This window comes from Arachis ipaensis, chromosome B3, assembly GCF_059453495.1.
Source record: "Arachis ipaensis isolate K30076 ecotype BB chromosome B3, ASM5945349v1, whole genome shotgun sequence".
NCBI lineage: Eukaryota > Viridiplantae > Streptophyta > Magnoliopsida > Fabales > Fabaceae > Arachis > Arachis ipaensis.
In genome coordinates, this window is record NC_142438.1 from 74,789,675 (window position 1) to 74,803,690 (window position 14,016).

Consider the following 14,016-nt stretch of genomic DNA (forward strand, 5'->3'; position numbering starts at 1 on the left):
AAAGGAGGGAAGAAAAATAAGAACAGAAGCAAAAAGGGTTGATAGAACAAAAAAATTCCAACAGAAGGGTTCTCCAAAGGTGATAAGATGCAATTAGTTTATCAACAGTTGGGGACTGAGGATCACTACACTGTTAATCAAATACTCTCTCTCGAGCATGTGGAAATTGAGCACCAAGGAAGAAAGAAGAAGCTCACAGTCAGAGGGGACAAGCTGAGGCACTACAGTCATCAACCACCATAAAAGAAGGGTTTAATGTCAAGCTAATGACAATAAAAGAGCGCTTGTTGGGAGGCAACCCAACCTGAGGTAGTTTTCTTTTCATAGCTATTTAATAAAAAGGTTAATTAGCTTTATTTATACTGCAAGAAGCTAAGTTTGGTGTAGCACACTAAAACAATATAAGGGAGAATGAAGAATTCTAAGTTTGGTGTTCCGCCAAAATCCCATTATAAAACACATTCTCACCCCTCTGCACAAAGCTAGCTTCATGCATTCGAATAAACTAGTTAACTATTCTGCTTTTTCCTAGTTTTCAGTTTTATTGCTTTCGAAAGAAAAAAAAAGATTTCACATATAATTTGTTGCATAAGGAACATTGGCAGGGTACTAAGTTTGGTGTTCACACACCAAAGTAAGTTCAAAAGCACACAAATGAGCCTTGCAAATTAACCAGATACCTTAAGGGCTTGAGAAGCAAGCCACTTTTAAGGATTATGTAGGAAAATAGCCAACAAATTCAAAGAACACTTGCATCATGATTCAAAAGGAGCAAACAGAAGGAAGACTGAGAAGCTGCAACCCACAAGTTGTATCTATACTTGATTCTTGTTGATATGTAATGATTTAATTTAGAGACTCATTTATATCTGGCTGGAATAATCATTTAGTTGCAAGTGGAAGTACATGCTGAAGAAAGCTATTTGCATAATTTTTGCTTATCTGCATAATAATTGTCATCATTCATCAGCCTGAATATTTTGTTTTGTTCCCCATGCTGTCTGAATAAAAGAGAGATGCTTGATCTAGAAAAGTAATTGTTCAATGTTGCAAAAGTTAGAACGAAAGTTAGTGGTGGTGTGTGTTTGATTTAATTGATAGCTCATAGAAATAATGCTACATAATGACATGTTCCTTTGAGCCTAAGCTAATCTGCTGCTATGATCCTTCAAATAATGAAAGTCCCTTGCAAACAAACCAAAACAGAAAGAAAAAGAAATAGAAAAAGCCCAAGAAAGTGGCAAAGAAACAAATAATAAGGATAGACACCAATAGCTTGGACCCTAGGACATATGCCTGTGGTGTTTGTGTACTAGGATATGCTTGGACAAGTAGGTTCTAAGGAGTATTTTAAAACTTGGCAACTTAGATCAACTGATTTGGGATTGCCAACTGAAAGTCCACAATAAAGAGCAACCTAGCTACAAAACATTTAGTGATCCAAAGAGATGCTGGGCATCAATGATCCTAGGAAGAAAAAAAAATGAGCCATGTGTCTGTGGTGAAAAAAATATTGAGTGAAAATAAGCCAAAGGCCACTGCAACATTTGCCACCAAGCCTTTAATAAGTAATAAGCTCTTTATGCAAAAGAAAAAAGAAAAGCTAACAAGGGAAATGATTAAAAAGTAAGGCATTGTAGCAGCAACCTTGGTGAACCCTTGAGGGAGCATTGTTTGTTTTGACAGCAAGTAATAAATGAGCTATTCTTGATCTACATAAAACCCCATAAACCAAATTCAACTCTTTGCCTAATAAGGACATGCATATCTATTTCATTCTATCTTATCTTATGTTTAAGTGCTTGCTTGGGGACAAGCAAGTTTTAAGTTTGGTGTTGTGATGACAAGTCATCTTAGCCTAGTTTTACTAGCCTTTTTCTTTGTTTTTATTTGGTTTTATGCACTTTCTTGCATTCTAAGTAAGTAATTTGGAATGGAAATGCATGGTTTCTTTGAATCAAACAGCCACCAATTAATTGATGCTAAATCATGAGGTTTGAGATAAATTTAATTGATTTTTAATGATTTATAAACCTTGTGAATTTGGTGATACTTTGATTGGTTGTTTTGATTACTTGTAGGTGAAGAAAAGAAAAAAATAAGAAAAGCGTAGCCTAAGGAGCATGATCTAAGCAAAGAAAGAAAGCGTGGCACAAGAAAAGGAAGTGTGGCTCAAAGAAGGAGAAGCATAAGTGCATTCAAGAAACAAGGGCACAAAGCTCTTGCCAAGAGATTTAAAGCTCTTGTGGAGAGCTTTCCTTCAAAAAATCAAGAGCCAAGCTCTTGGCGAAGAGCTTTGAAGCTCTTGCCAAAGAGCTTTATCAAGAACACATGAAGAAGGAACCAAGAACCAAGCTCTTGGCAAAGAGCTTTGAAGCTCTTGCCAAAGAGCTTTTTCGTGCATGCCTTGGAGAAAATCAAGAAGGAAAAGCTCACTAATGCACTCACCAAGACTTGAACCCATGACCAAGAGGAGAGGGGCCAGCGCTACTTCATAAGGAAAAACAAGCCAAAATTAGCTTGTTTTCACTCACCAAGGTTCGAACTAGGCACCTCAAGGAAGCAAGGCCTTGTGCGCCACTCATGTGCCAAGAAAAAATTGGCTTGTCTTCCTTCACCAAGGATTGAACCGGGCACCTCAAGGAAGCAAGACTTTGGGGGCTTCTCTAGTGCCAAGGAAATTAGCTCCACAAGTGCTCCACCCAAGATTTGAACCAAGGACCTCAAGGACAAGTAAAGCTCTTGCCAAGAGCTTTCAAGCTCTTGCAAAGAGCTTTGTTCTCTTAGACCGTGCACAACACATTGGAAGAAAAGGGAACCAAAGCTCTTGGCCAAAGCTCTTGCCAAGAGCCGAACTCTTCCCTGGGAGGTGCACCATGGGCTGAAAATTGAACTAAAAATCCAAATTAATTCATTTCTTCACCAAATCAAAAGCCCATCCAAATTCTAAAATCCAAGAATAGAAAGTGTATAAATAGGAGCTAGTTTGATGTAATTAGAACCTTTTTGACACCTTTAGAATTTACTTTGAATTTTTCTTTTGAACTTTCATTTTCATTTTGAAGTTAGATCTTAGAGAATTGGGAAGGAGAATTGATCTCTCTTCTTCCTTGTTCTTGCTTGAGCACTCTTTTATTTTCTTGTTTTTGATCTTAGGTGAAGAATTGAAGAACTTCTGTTTCAATATCACCTTGAGATCTCTTGTTTACTTTCTCTGCATAATTGAATTTCCATTTCTGTTTACTGCATCTTCTCTTATTCTTCTTCTACAAATTCTGTAATTTACTTTTCTTTATTTCCTTTTGCAATTGTTCTTGTTGGATCAAGGAAGGATTTGAGATCTAGACTTATTTTCTAGTCTCTTCCACTCCTGAGATCTTCAACTTCTTTTAATTTGCTATAACTTAAGCACAAGTCATTTTCTGTTTTAATTTCTCAAGCATTTTTACTTTTCTGTTTAGATCTACTTTACTTCAATTCACCTTCTACTCTTCTGTTTAATTGCAATTCACTTGTTCTCGTTTAAATTCTGCAATCCTAATTCCCAACTCCTTTTATAATTCAAGCAATTTACATTTCTTGCAATCTAAGTTTCTGCAATTTAATTTACTTGTTCTTTAAGATTCAGCTTATTTACTTTCTTTGCTCTTTCATTTACTGCAATTTTCCCTTCTCCCTTTACATTCCAAGCAATTTAGTTTCTGTCAATTACAAACAACTCAACCAATACTTGATTCGCTTGACTAAATCAACCACTAAACTAAAATTGCTCAATCCTTCAATCCCTGTGGGATCGACCTCACTCATGTGAGTTATTATTACTTGATGCGACCCGGTCCACTTGCCGGTGAGTTTTGTGTTGGATCGTTTTCCACACATCACTCTTCTTTAATGATATGGTATCTGGAGCATAATATAGCTATTTTCTGTTACTAGCTTCGTATGTGATGCTGTGGATGGTTGGGCCACTCGCAAATTCAATCAAGTTATAAGCTTTCTTGTAGAGGTCATACCAATTTTATTCTATCTGTTTATATAATTCTTTGATGAGTGTTATGTACACATTATCTCTTTCTAGTAAAGTTTTGCTGAACTGGTATGATTAGATGTTGTTTTAAAAATATATTGGATTCAGACTTAGGGGCTTTGTGGCATGTCTTGACCACAGAATGGGATAGAATTTCCTCTATACTAACTTGTTTAGTTTAAAAAGATAACTAGTCTATTTGATAAATAAATATTAACCTGATTTTCTTGATTCAGTGTCGACCTTCGGAGCTGTTCTGTTCTGGACATGGTTACAGATAGGTTATCTCTATCTCTTTCTGTTTCTGCAAGCCAAAGAATGCGTTGTTAAACTTAAAGTTCTTTACATTGTTTGATAGGTTATCTCTATCTCTTTCTGTTTCCCAAGTTTACAAGTAACATTTTTTCCTTTTTAATTGTTCATAATTTGCTGTCATTTAAGTATGGGCATGTAAACCTGATTTTTGTGCTGAATTTGTGTAAAGGCCTGGCTTAATCTTCTTGTCCCTTGCTAGCATTAGATATTGCTAGCCACTGGCTGCAAATGTACAGGTAATTCATGTCAACTTTGTCTTGTTGTTATTCTTTAACTCAAATTTTATGATCCTGCATTTGCTGGTTTGGGGATGATGTTCTTTAGCTGCATTTTATTAGATCCTGCATTTCTCTTCTCTTTTTCAAGCTCCTGCTAACTCCCTTTTTTTTCTTCTTCTAACGTTTGGATTTTCTAATTACAGACACAATTTTTGATTCTCAGGCACATACAGCTCGCCATCTTCTTCAAGCTAAGAGAGGTTTGCAATTTCTTAAACATCTTTATGCATTTAGATCTACCAACATATTTTATTCGAAAATTGAAAACAACAATAGATGGATTATATGGACATAGCTAACCACATTTCCTTTCCTTTTATTGTTGAGATCAGCCTACTCTGTATGAGGATTTTCATTATTCATTTAGAGATAACTCTAACTTCAAATGTGACTCGATCTGCCATTTCTGATAAGCTCTTGTATATACAAACAGCACAAATACTTATGAATAGTTGAATAATGATTGCTATTAAACTACTTCAGTTCTGTTGATTACTTATTTGAGATATCCATCTTTATAGGATGTCTTAGTATATTTTCATCATTTCATGCAAATCTAGTGCATTACCTATGTCTCTGATCTAGTGCATTACCTGTGTCTCTTGTTAACTTTGTGAAATTAAAAATATGGATCATGATTATGAAATAGTTGTTTTTCTTTCCTCTGGATTTTGATGAGATACTTGTGGCAGGTATAATGTTGCTATGTATGTGCTCATGCATACAAAGAAAGTGGGACTTCTTTGGAAGTAGAGTTTACACGAACTTTGCCAAAAGAACTCATATAGAAGTGTCAGGGCATTATTTTGGAGAACAAATTCTGGTCACTACATTGTTTGGTTCCCACTATCACAATGTTGGTTTGCTATTTGCAATGTATGGTCACTACTTTAAATGTTCAAAAAATATAGAAGTGATAAGAGTCTAACACTCTTATGATATTTTCCAGGGGCTAATGACTTTGGTCAACTAGGTGATAGAACCGAGGAGTGAAGGAAATATGTAAAGAAAGTAAAGTCATTAAAGTCAGAGTTTGTAAAATCTGTCTTGTATAATTCTTAATTCTCTTAGAAATTCATTTTTGTTAATGCTTGTAAATTTTATGTACGCGGCTGTTACATGTATACAGATGACATTGTTGTAGGCTTTTACCAAGTATTGAATGAAAGAACATAAATTTGAGTGCTCCCATGTAGGCTTTTACCAGATTTTTTTTTTAAATTTGATTTAGCTATAGCCAGGCTTTAAAAGCGTGGCAATAGGTTTGTATCGAGGCACACAACTTAAAAAACGTGGCTATATCTCGTTATTGGCACGCTTTTGAAGTGTAGCCGTATGTCACTATTGGCATATTTTTAAAGCGTAGCCATATCTTGCTGCTGGCACACTCACTACAAAAAAAAAAGGTTAAAATGGCGGTTTTTTAAGGTAATTACGGCGGTTACAACCGCCATTATTGCCGAAAATGGCGCCTCCAAGAAACGCCGGAATTCTGGGCGCCATTCTGGTTATTACGGCGGTTTTTTGAAAATCGCCGTAATAACCAGTAGATAATACAGCGGTTTTTTTGCGGTTAAAATGGCGGTTTTTAACTGCCATTTTAACCAAATAAAATGGCGGTTTTGTTGTTGTTTAAAATGGCGGTTTGTAACCGCCGTTTTTACCTGGATTTAATGGCATCCTCCTCGTTTAAAATGGCGGTTTGTAACTGCCGTTTTTACCTGGGTTTAATGGCATCCTCCTCATTTAAAATGGCATTTATAACCGCCGTTTTTACCAGGGTTTAATGGCATCCTTTTCGTTTAAAATGGCATTTTTTAACTGTCATTTTTACCGGATAAAAATGATATTTTTTTATCTTTTAAAAATGCAATTTTTACTATTATTTTTATCTTACTAAATAAATAATTTTTTTTATTAAAATTCCACAATAACAAAATCATAATCCATAGACAAAATATTATATAACTCAAAGTATTAAACATAATATATGATTTTTTAGTATTACAAATAAAAAATAATAACTCCTATATAAAGTATCAAACTAAGAAATATTGTTAGTTCTATTACATTGGGAGTTTTCCTAGAGATGCTCAACAAATTTGCTACAGATCATTCCAACATTTTCATTGTTCATATCCATATAAATAAATATTACCTGCAAAAGAAAATTGAACGTTAGAAATAAATAGTTGCTCAAATAAATAGCAAACTACTAGCATTTTGAAGAATTAAAAACTAAACCAACAGTCTCACAAGAGGGACTAGATATTAAAAAATTTATTCATTATATATATATATATATATATATATATATATATATATATATATATATATATATAAGTTAAGGCATCCATGAATAAGTATGGAATGAAGATAAGGAGAAATAGTGTCTTTACATGGTAACTAACTAAGCTACATTAGCATGCTGCTTTACTAATTTACAAAAGACATCTATACTCAAAAATCAAGGACGCTTCCTTTTCCTGCAAGCAAATGACAAAGCATAAGCACCTGATAATTTACCATAATGAACAATTCAAGGTCAAATATGAATGAGACCACCAGAAACCTAAGCAATAAAGAGAAAGAACCTTCTCAGAGCTAGATGATCGAAACTCTTCCCAAAATCTCTTGAAGTCCAATTTCAGTTCATGTTTATCCCTGATTTAAAGCTAGAAAAGGTCATAATCATATGTATCATTAAAAGTGAAGCATGTGATGTAATAATTTAAAATTGAAAATAAAAAATAAAAAGCTTGAGAATCAGTTCTCACCAAATATTATACATCAATTACAAGAATTTGAAATTAGAGGCACTAAATGAAAGAACATGAGTTCATATCTTATTCTTATCTTTTTAGTAAATGTGCTTTCCTCCAATAATATAATCCCACCTACTTCCTTCTTTTTGCTTTTACTATTCTAGCTCCATTATTACTCTCAATCATAAATTTAAGGTTCAGTTATTTAATTGAAGTCTGGTTTAATTTGAATATGATTTTCTAAATTTCTAAAGTTTATTAGAAATGAACATTAAAGCATGAAATGAAGAAGGTTATTAATATTACATAGATATTGTTGTTACCAGGTAGTGATGAAGAAAAATCCAGCATGGGAGGCTAAGAGTTGGCAGAAGGGGATTCAGGATCCAACTGAAGTAAGGTTGGCGATGATTTACTAACTGCGATTAAGAGATAAGTATGCTCCATAACCATGGCCATTGCTAGCACAACAAAAGCACAAGCAGCACATACCAATGGCGTTTTTCCACTACTTCTGTATACACATTCTGTTTTTCTTGTGTTCATCCATGTCACCTGCCATATCATTAATTATATATTAATTAAGAGATTTAAGTAATTAATATATATGATTATTATGTACCTGAGAACGTGTGGCTTCTGCTATGAGGCAGAGAGTGAAGGAGGAGAGTCCCAATAGGATTGTGACAAGTACGAGGAACACACCAGTTTTGCTGATCATCAAACATGTCTTCCCTGTGTTTGGTTCGAGATCAGCATGTGTAACTGCCATTCTTGAATTGAATTCTGTTTTAAAAGAGATGGATTTGTATAAAGAGATGGTACAAGAAACATGAGCTAAAAAATAGAACCATCATTTTTCATTAAGGAACGATCAATTAATAAATTGTGAACATAAACATAAATAAAAGAAACAGAGCCATAATGAAAGAAAAGAGAAACATTAACATTATAAGATTGTGCCAAAAAAAAGAGACTAATTGTTCATTAGAAATAAATTAATCAAAGGAGAAAGTAAGAGTGTTGAATTAATCAAAACCATCTTTTCGGAATTCTTCCAACACATTTCTCATTTTTGAATGCTTTTTCATAGTAATTATCCTTTAAAATACAAAGGAGAAAGTAAGAGTGCTGAATTACATAGAAAATAAATACCACTTAACACATTCAATTTAACTCCAAAGAAAACTTACTTGATTCATGTCTATGGTCTGCAAGGCTTCACCACGAGTGAATATAATGGCATGGTTTTGATTTTCAGGTTTCCCTTCACCAATCACAACTGGAAAACCTGAAAGCTTGATGCGATATACTTCCTGTTAATTCAACATAAAACCATTTCTTAATTAGGAAGCTTGTGCAAACATTTTTCAACTAGATCCTTTTATCTAACTTAGTTTATCCTTTTCTTAGAAAATTTAGGTGAATCATAATTGGAAAATGAGACTTCAAACTTGAACATTTGTCCATACCTCATCATACTTTTCACCTCCTTTTTATGTGCCTTTAATATTTAAGAACTTAAGAGAGTTGGCACTTGCCATTTTTCAATATTCATTCTATTTTTTCCACTTTCATGTCATTAAATTAGTTAATCATAATGACTAACCTGAAGGACAACATGTTTCGAACTTTGGGAGCCTTCGGCATATTCATGAATAAGGAATTTGCAAAGAATGTGATACGGCAGCGAGCATCCAAATTTTGAGGCACATTTATGGCTGATTCCTTTACTGTTAAAAGCAAATGAAGCCTAATAACCTACATAGAAGAAACAAAGACTTAGTAAACAAAATCACAAAGAATAATGCAGCGAATCAACCGGAGTTTATTTGTGAAGACTACCTTCTCCTTCACTGATTTGTTGACAGTAAAATTGGTGTCTATGTTGACAAATCTCTGTCCTCTTTCTTTGGTGTTGAGACGAAGATTTTCCATGACTCTAGAGAAAGAAAAACCAGATCAACATCATAATGCAGCACTTATTGTGATGTTTAATATATATAAAGTTTTGAACATAGAAATGGCCATCAAGCATAAAATCTTGTAAGATAATTTCTACAATATCATGCAAAACATTGACTATTTGGGGCTTCAGTGTCTCGAGTTTGTCGTCTTCAGCTCGCTGCTAATGAGAATGAAAATCCAGTGTTATAAAGACTTCAAAGGGTCTATATAGGAAACTGAGATATTCTGAGAGGAAAGAGTTACCAATAGAGTTAGGAATTTCTCCAATTTCTCACTAAGTGAAGGCAAACCACTCATCTTGAATTCCTTGACAAATGTGTGTTCTTGTATGCTCCATTCAACTTTATCACAAATATGGCTTACAATCCTATCACAATACATGGAAGACCTTGAATAATCAAGAGGATTCCGGTAAAAGCAGAAAGAAAGTTACTGTTTGGTTTATGTTTTCACATTTTGAGAAGAAAAAAGTTGCAAACAATAAAATCATGTTTTCTGATTTTGCAAAATCCTAACAAAGAATACTAAAAATGAAATCAGGAAATAAAAATAGAAACTAAATATGTAAGCATGTGAGATAGTGATATCTTTTTTTTCCTTACATCTTATCTTCCTCATCTTGCAGGAGGTTATAAATGATATCCTTGAGAGTTTCATAACATTCGACGACTGCTGAATACATGTAGCTATCATTCAAGCTAATAAAAGAATTTGTTGATATGTCTGAAAAAGAGATATATCGCATACAACAATGATTAAATAAATGCATAGACAAAAAAATAAAAGATTTTCAGTTCAGCATTATTTTCTCTTCAAATCAAACAGCTTTAAAACTTAAAAGTACCTACTGATATATGTAACAAAACCTGGAAGGCAAGCAGCTTCCTTGAGTGGTTCCCGGTATGCAAATGCCGCCCCAGCTTCCGATGGATCAACACCGTAGAACACCCGCACAACCTTCTGACCCTTGCTGCTCTGACACTCCATTATCTTCTCCAATTCCTTCAACCACCACGTCGAATTCCCATAGCTTTTGGAGAAAACCACGATCGAAATTCTAGAATCCTCGATTGCCTTGGAACAAAAAAGGATAAGCATTTAAGCAATTCATCAAACACGTGCTATGCGAATCAGTAAATCACCAACCAAAAGCATATTTACAAATCAAAACTGCGAAACGAATGCAAATTTGTATACATGCATGTAAGAAAAAAATCGAAGGAATTTCATGAAGACCTTAACCCCAATTTCTGCTAACAAAGAGAAAATCAAAACCTAGCATTAAAGATATAGAAGTAGTAACAATTAGCAAATACAAAATATGAGTAATTAAAAGAAGAGAATGTAGATTTGTATATAAACCTAGTTCAACGAAGATGGAGAAGGAGAAGCTTCACAGAGCACAACACGATGGAGCAGGAAACTTTGATGGAGGAGATCACAGCTGGAAGAAAGGCGTTGATGGAGGAGCTTGCCACCAGAGGAGAGCGTCGTGGATGAGATCGCAGATCTCACGCTTCGATGGAGTTTCTTCCTGGTTCTCACATTGCCAGTTTCGATAGATTGAGTAGCACAGCGTTTATTACTAAAATAAGAGTTAGGCCCTAATATAAAAACCTGAGATACTGGCGTTTAAAACCGCCAAATTCACTAAAAAACCGCCGCTTTCCACCAGTAAATTATGGCAGCCACACAAACCGCCTCAATTTATAAATATAACGTCAGTATTTTAAAAATGCCATTTTATTGATGCCATTTTATACCAGTTTTTTTGTAGCGACTTTAAAAGCGTAGCCATATTTGGCACATATGGCCATGCTTTTAAAGTGTGGCGATCCTTAAAAACGTGGCAAAAAATAAAGCGTGGCGATAGAGCAACCGGCACTCTTGCAGTTGTGACCCTTTTAAAAGCGTACCGGTAGCTCAAAACCGTGGCGAAAAGCTATCGCTACGCTTTTTTTGACTTTTTGCCACGCTTTAAAAGCGTAGCAAAAAGCTTGTTTTCTTTTAGTGTGATACGTAAAAGTGAAGCAATTTAAATGGTACATACTTTATAAAAAGTTACTATATATTAGAATTTGATGATTTATATAAGCAAACTAGTTTAGATATGGTTATACCAAAGTATAAATAACTTGGTAATTTTTTCTATTGAGGTCATTTGTCGTTCATTACCTATAATGGTTAAACAAAAAAATCAGAATAAATAATAATCATGGAATTAGTATAATTGCTTTGAGTTATTGTTTGAATGAATCTGTAGTTGTCTGTCTTTTCAAATTCAAAAAAAATGTTAGTCATCTTATCATCACTCTCGACGTAAAGAGCAAACTAAATACTACAAATAAAAAAGCAAAGAAATAGATATTCTATATTAGTTAAAAATGTCAAAGTTGATCTCCTTATTTATGAATGGTGGTTTTCTTAGAGTTCACCCCTTTCTCATATTTGGTACCCGCTTGAACTCATAATAACAAATAGTAATTTTGGCTTTGAGCCATTATGATGTTAGTAGAGGATGATCTCAAATCTTGATCTCAGTATTGTTTGAAATTATTTTCATAAATATAAAATTAAATAGTAATGCAAAATATTAAAGATAAATTAACAACAGTTGGCTCTTTATTTTGCAGATTTAGGTCAAATAAGACTCAATTGAGGGGGTTAAGAACGACGATGCCGATTTGATCTATGAAAAACTCAGTTGGATAATGATAAAGTAATATGACAGTAATGGTAGTGTCGTTCTTCTGCACAAAGAACAAAAATAAAGCAAACAAATGAACAAAAAATTTGAAATCATCATAATGTTCTATTGTGTGCAATTGTTTGGTGACATATTATAAATCAAATGGAAGGACTTTATAGTTTTGCATAAAGTTAAAGTCAAAAGAGAATGAGTGGTAATTTCATAATTGCAAAAATCTTGTAAAATAGAGCATGAAAACTATAAATTTTAGAATACATAATAAATTGTCATTTTAATTTGATATCACCTAATAAATAGATGAGATCTTGTTGATCATAGTTTGAGCATGTCATTTTGTTAAATTTTTTAGAAAGAGCATTGTTCACTTTAGCTTTAAGAGAGTTTGGATAATAAGTTTATGTGACAACCATATAGAGAAAGATAGAGATGTAAGACTATGCATATGTAGTGTATATATTCATTTGATTCTGAAAAATTATTAAAATTCTATAAATTTTCACTACTGGACCAAGCTTTTAGTTCTACTATTAATTTATAATTTCTCAGCAAATAATTAATATGACACAAAATAGTAAATAAACTTTAATTGGAATAGTAGTTATATATGTTCTTTTTTATTATTAGGTCATCAGTTTTGATTTATTTATCCCATTATAGGATACTTTTTCTTTATTTTCTTTTAAAACAATAATAAATCGAAGATGAATGATTTCTAATAATAGAAATAGAAAAGACGGATATTGTCCTGCAATAACCTAGAGAATTATCGAGATATAGAGGGGAAAAATTGTATGCTATTTGTAAGAATAATTCAAAGCACAAAATATATATTAAGATTTGAATATAATTGAAATAATAAATATTAGTCACAAAAGATATAAAATGTGAGTGAATTATTATGATGCGAAATGAAAATGATTAACTTATGAAAAAAAGTAATGTGTATAATAAATTTCATAAATGATTGAGTGTTGTGAATAAAGCAATGCAACGTAAAATAAGGAAAAAAGAAAATACTCATATTTACGAGTAATAATATATGAATGCCAAATGAGCATGGAAAGATTTACTATTACTAAAAAGATAGAATAGATGATAAATTTTTGAACTAACATATTAAAAATATAAGAATACTCATGCTTAAATTGTTTGGATCCTATGTAATTTTATTCTGGATCATGTATCAAAGATAATAATTAATTTTATTATTTGATCAAATACTTGTATAATTGTACAAAGCCAAAATTCCTAATGAAAATATGAAAGCCGAGCATGTGCTATATGCAACTAAAATTGTGTTCCACTAGATGATATTACCAGAAAATTTGGAAGGATTCATAGTGAGTTACGAGCTCTTGCTCATCGTGCCGAACTTAGTTATGGAAAAATTCAAGTTTGAATCCTCGTCTATGCCTTCATTGTTTGTTTTCACAATTTTCATGAATTAGTTAATAATATAATATAGATATATTAGTATTATTTAAATTAATAAAGTGATAAAAAAAATCAAGAGAGACAAAGTAATGCCAAAGAAGCAAAGAAAGCAACGTGTCTATAATTAATAATTGATAATAAGACTACTGACATTTACCTTAAAATCATAAGTTTAGAATTGTTTCATGCGTGATGAATAAACCAGGTATATAAGTCGAAATTGAAAATTTGCTAAGAGATAATCAATGAGTAATGTGCATGCTCTTGATTTAAAGCTTTGTCAAGATTTTAACAGAGTCTAATGCATTTCTTACCTCTATTCTTTCAAAACAAGAGTTTGACTAAAATTATTAACTTTCAATAATTGATAATAACAAATGTAAAGGTCGATCAATCATAGAAGATATAGAATGCAAAAACATAAAAGCAAAGAATACATAATAGCTAAGGTTGATATTTTTGTATCATGTCAAGTTATTTGTAAAGACATCGCAATAAGTTTCAATTTATTGAGGATAA

General features: G+C 32.8%; 1 protein-coding gene across 1 annotated transcript; it reads right to left on the reverse strand.

Moving 5' to 3' along the window:
• Positions 1 to 959: 959 nt before the first annotated feature.
• On the reverse strand, positions 960 to 10,035 carry LOC107630557 (callose synthase 7). The gene is made up of 7 exons (XM_088507224.1): positions 9,956 to 10,035; positions 9,597 to 9,741; positions 9,407 to 9,510; positions 9,231 to 9,327; positions 8,995 to 9,146; positions 2,845 to 2,917; positions 960 to 1,025 (listed from the first exon to the last, which is right to left on the reverse strand). Exons 1-7 carry the CDS (start codon positions 10,033 to 10,035, stop codon positions 960 to 962), a joined length of 717 nt encoding a protein of 238 aa, XP_088363350.1.
• Between the last annotated feature and the right edge of the window lie 3,981 nt (positions 10,036 to 14,016).

What these genes read in the sequence shown, in the direction of transcription:
- LOC107630557 (XM_088507224.1), bottom strand. Translation starts at nt 10,035, where the DNA reads ATGTATTCAGCAGTCGTCGAATGTTATGAAACTCTCAAGGATATCATT. An exon ending in CAAGATGAGGAAGATAAGAT is followed by an intron (nt 9,742 to 9,955) that starts GTAAGGAAAAAA and finishes TGATTATTCAAG; the next exon opens with GTCTTCCATGTATTGTGATA. An exon ending in ACAAATCAGTGAAGGAGAAG is followed by an intron (nt 9,147 to 9,230) that starts GTAGTCTTCACA and finishes TCTTCTATGTAG; the next exon opens with GTTATTAGGCTTCATTTGCT.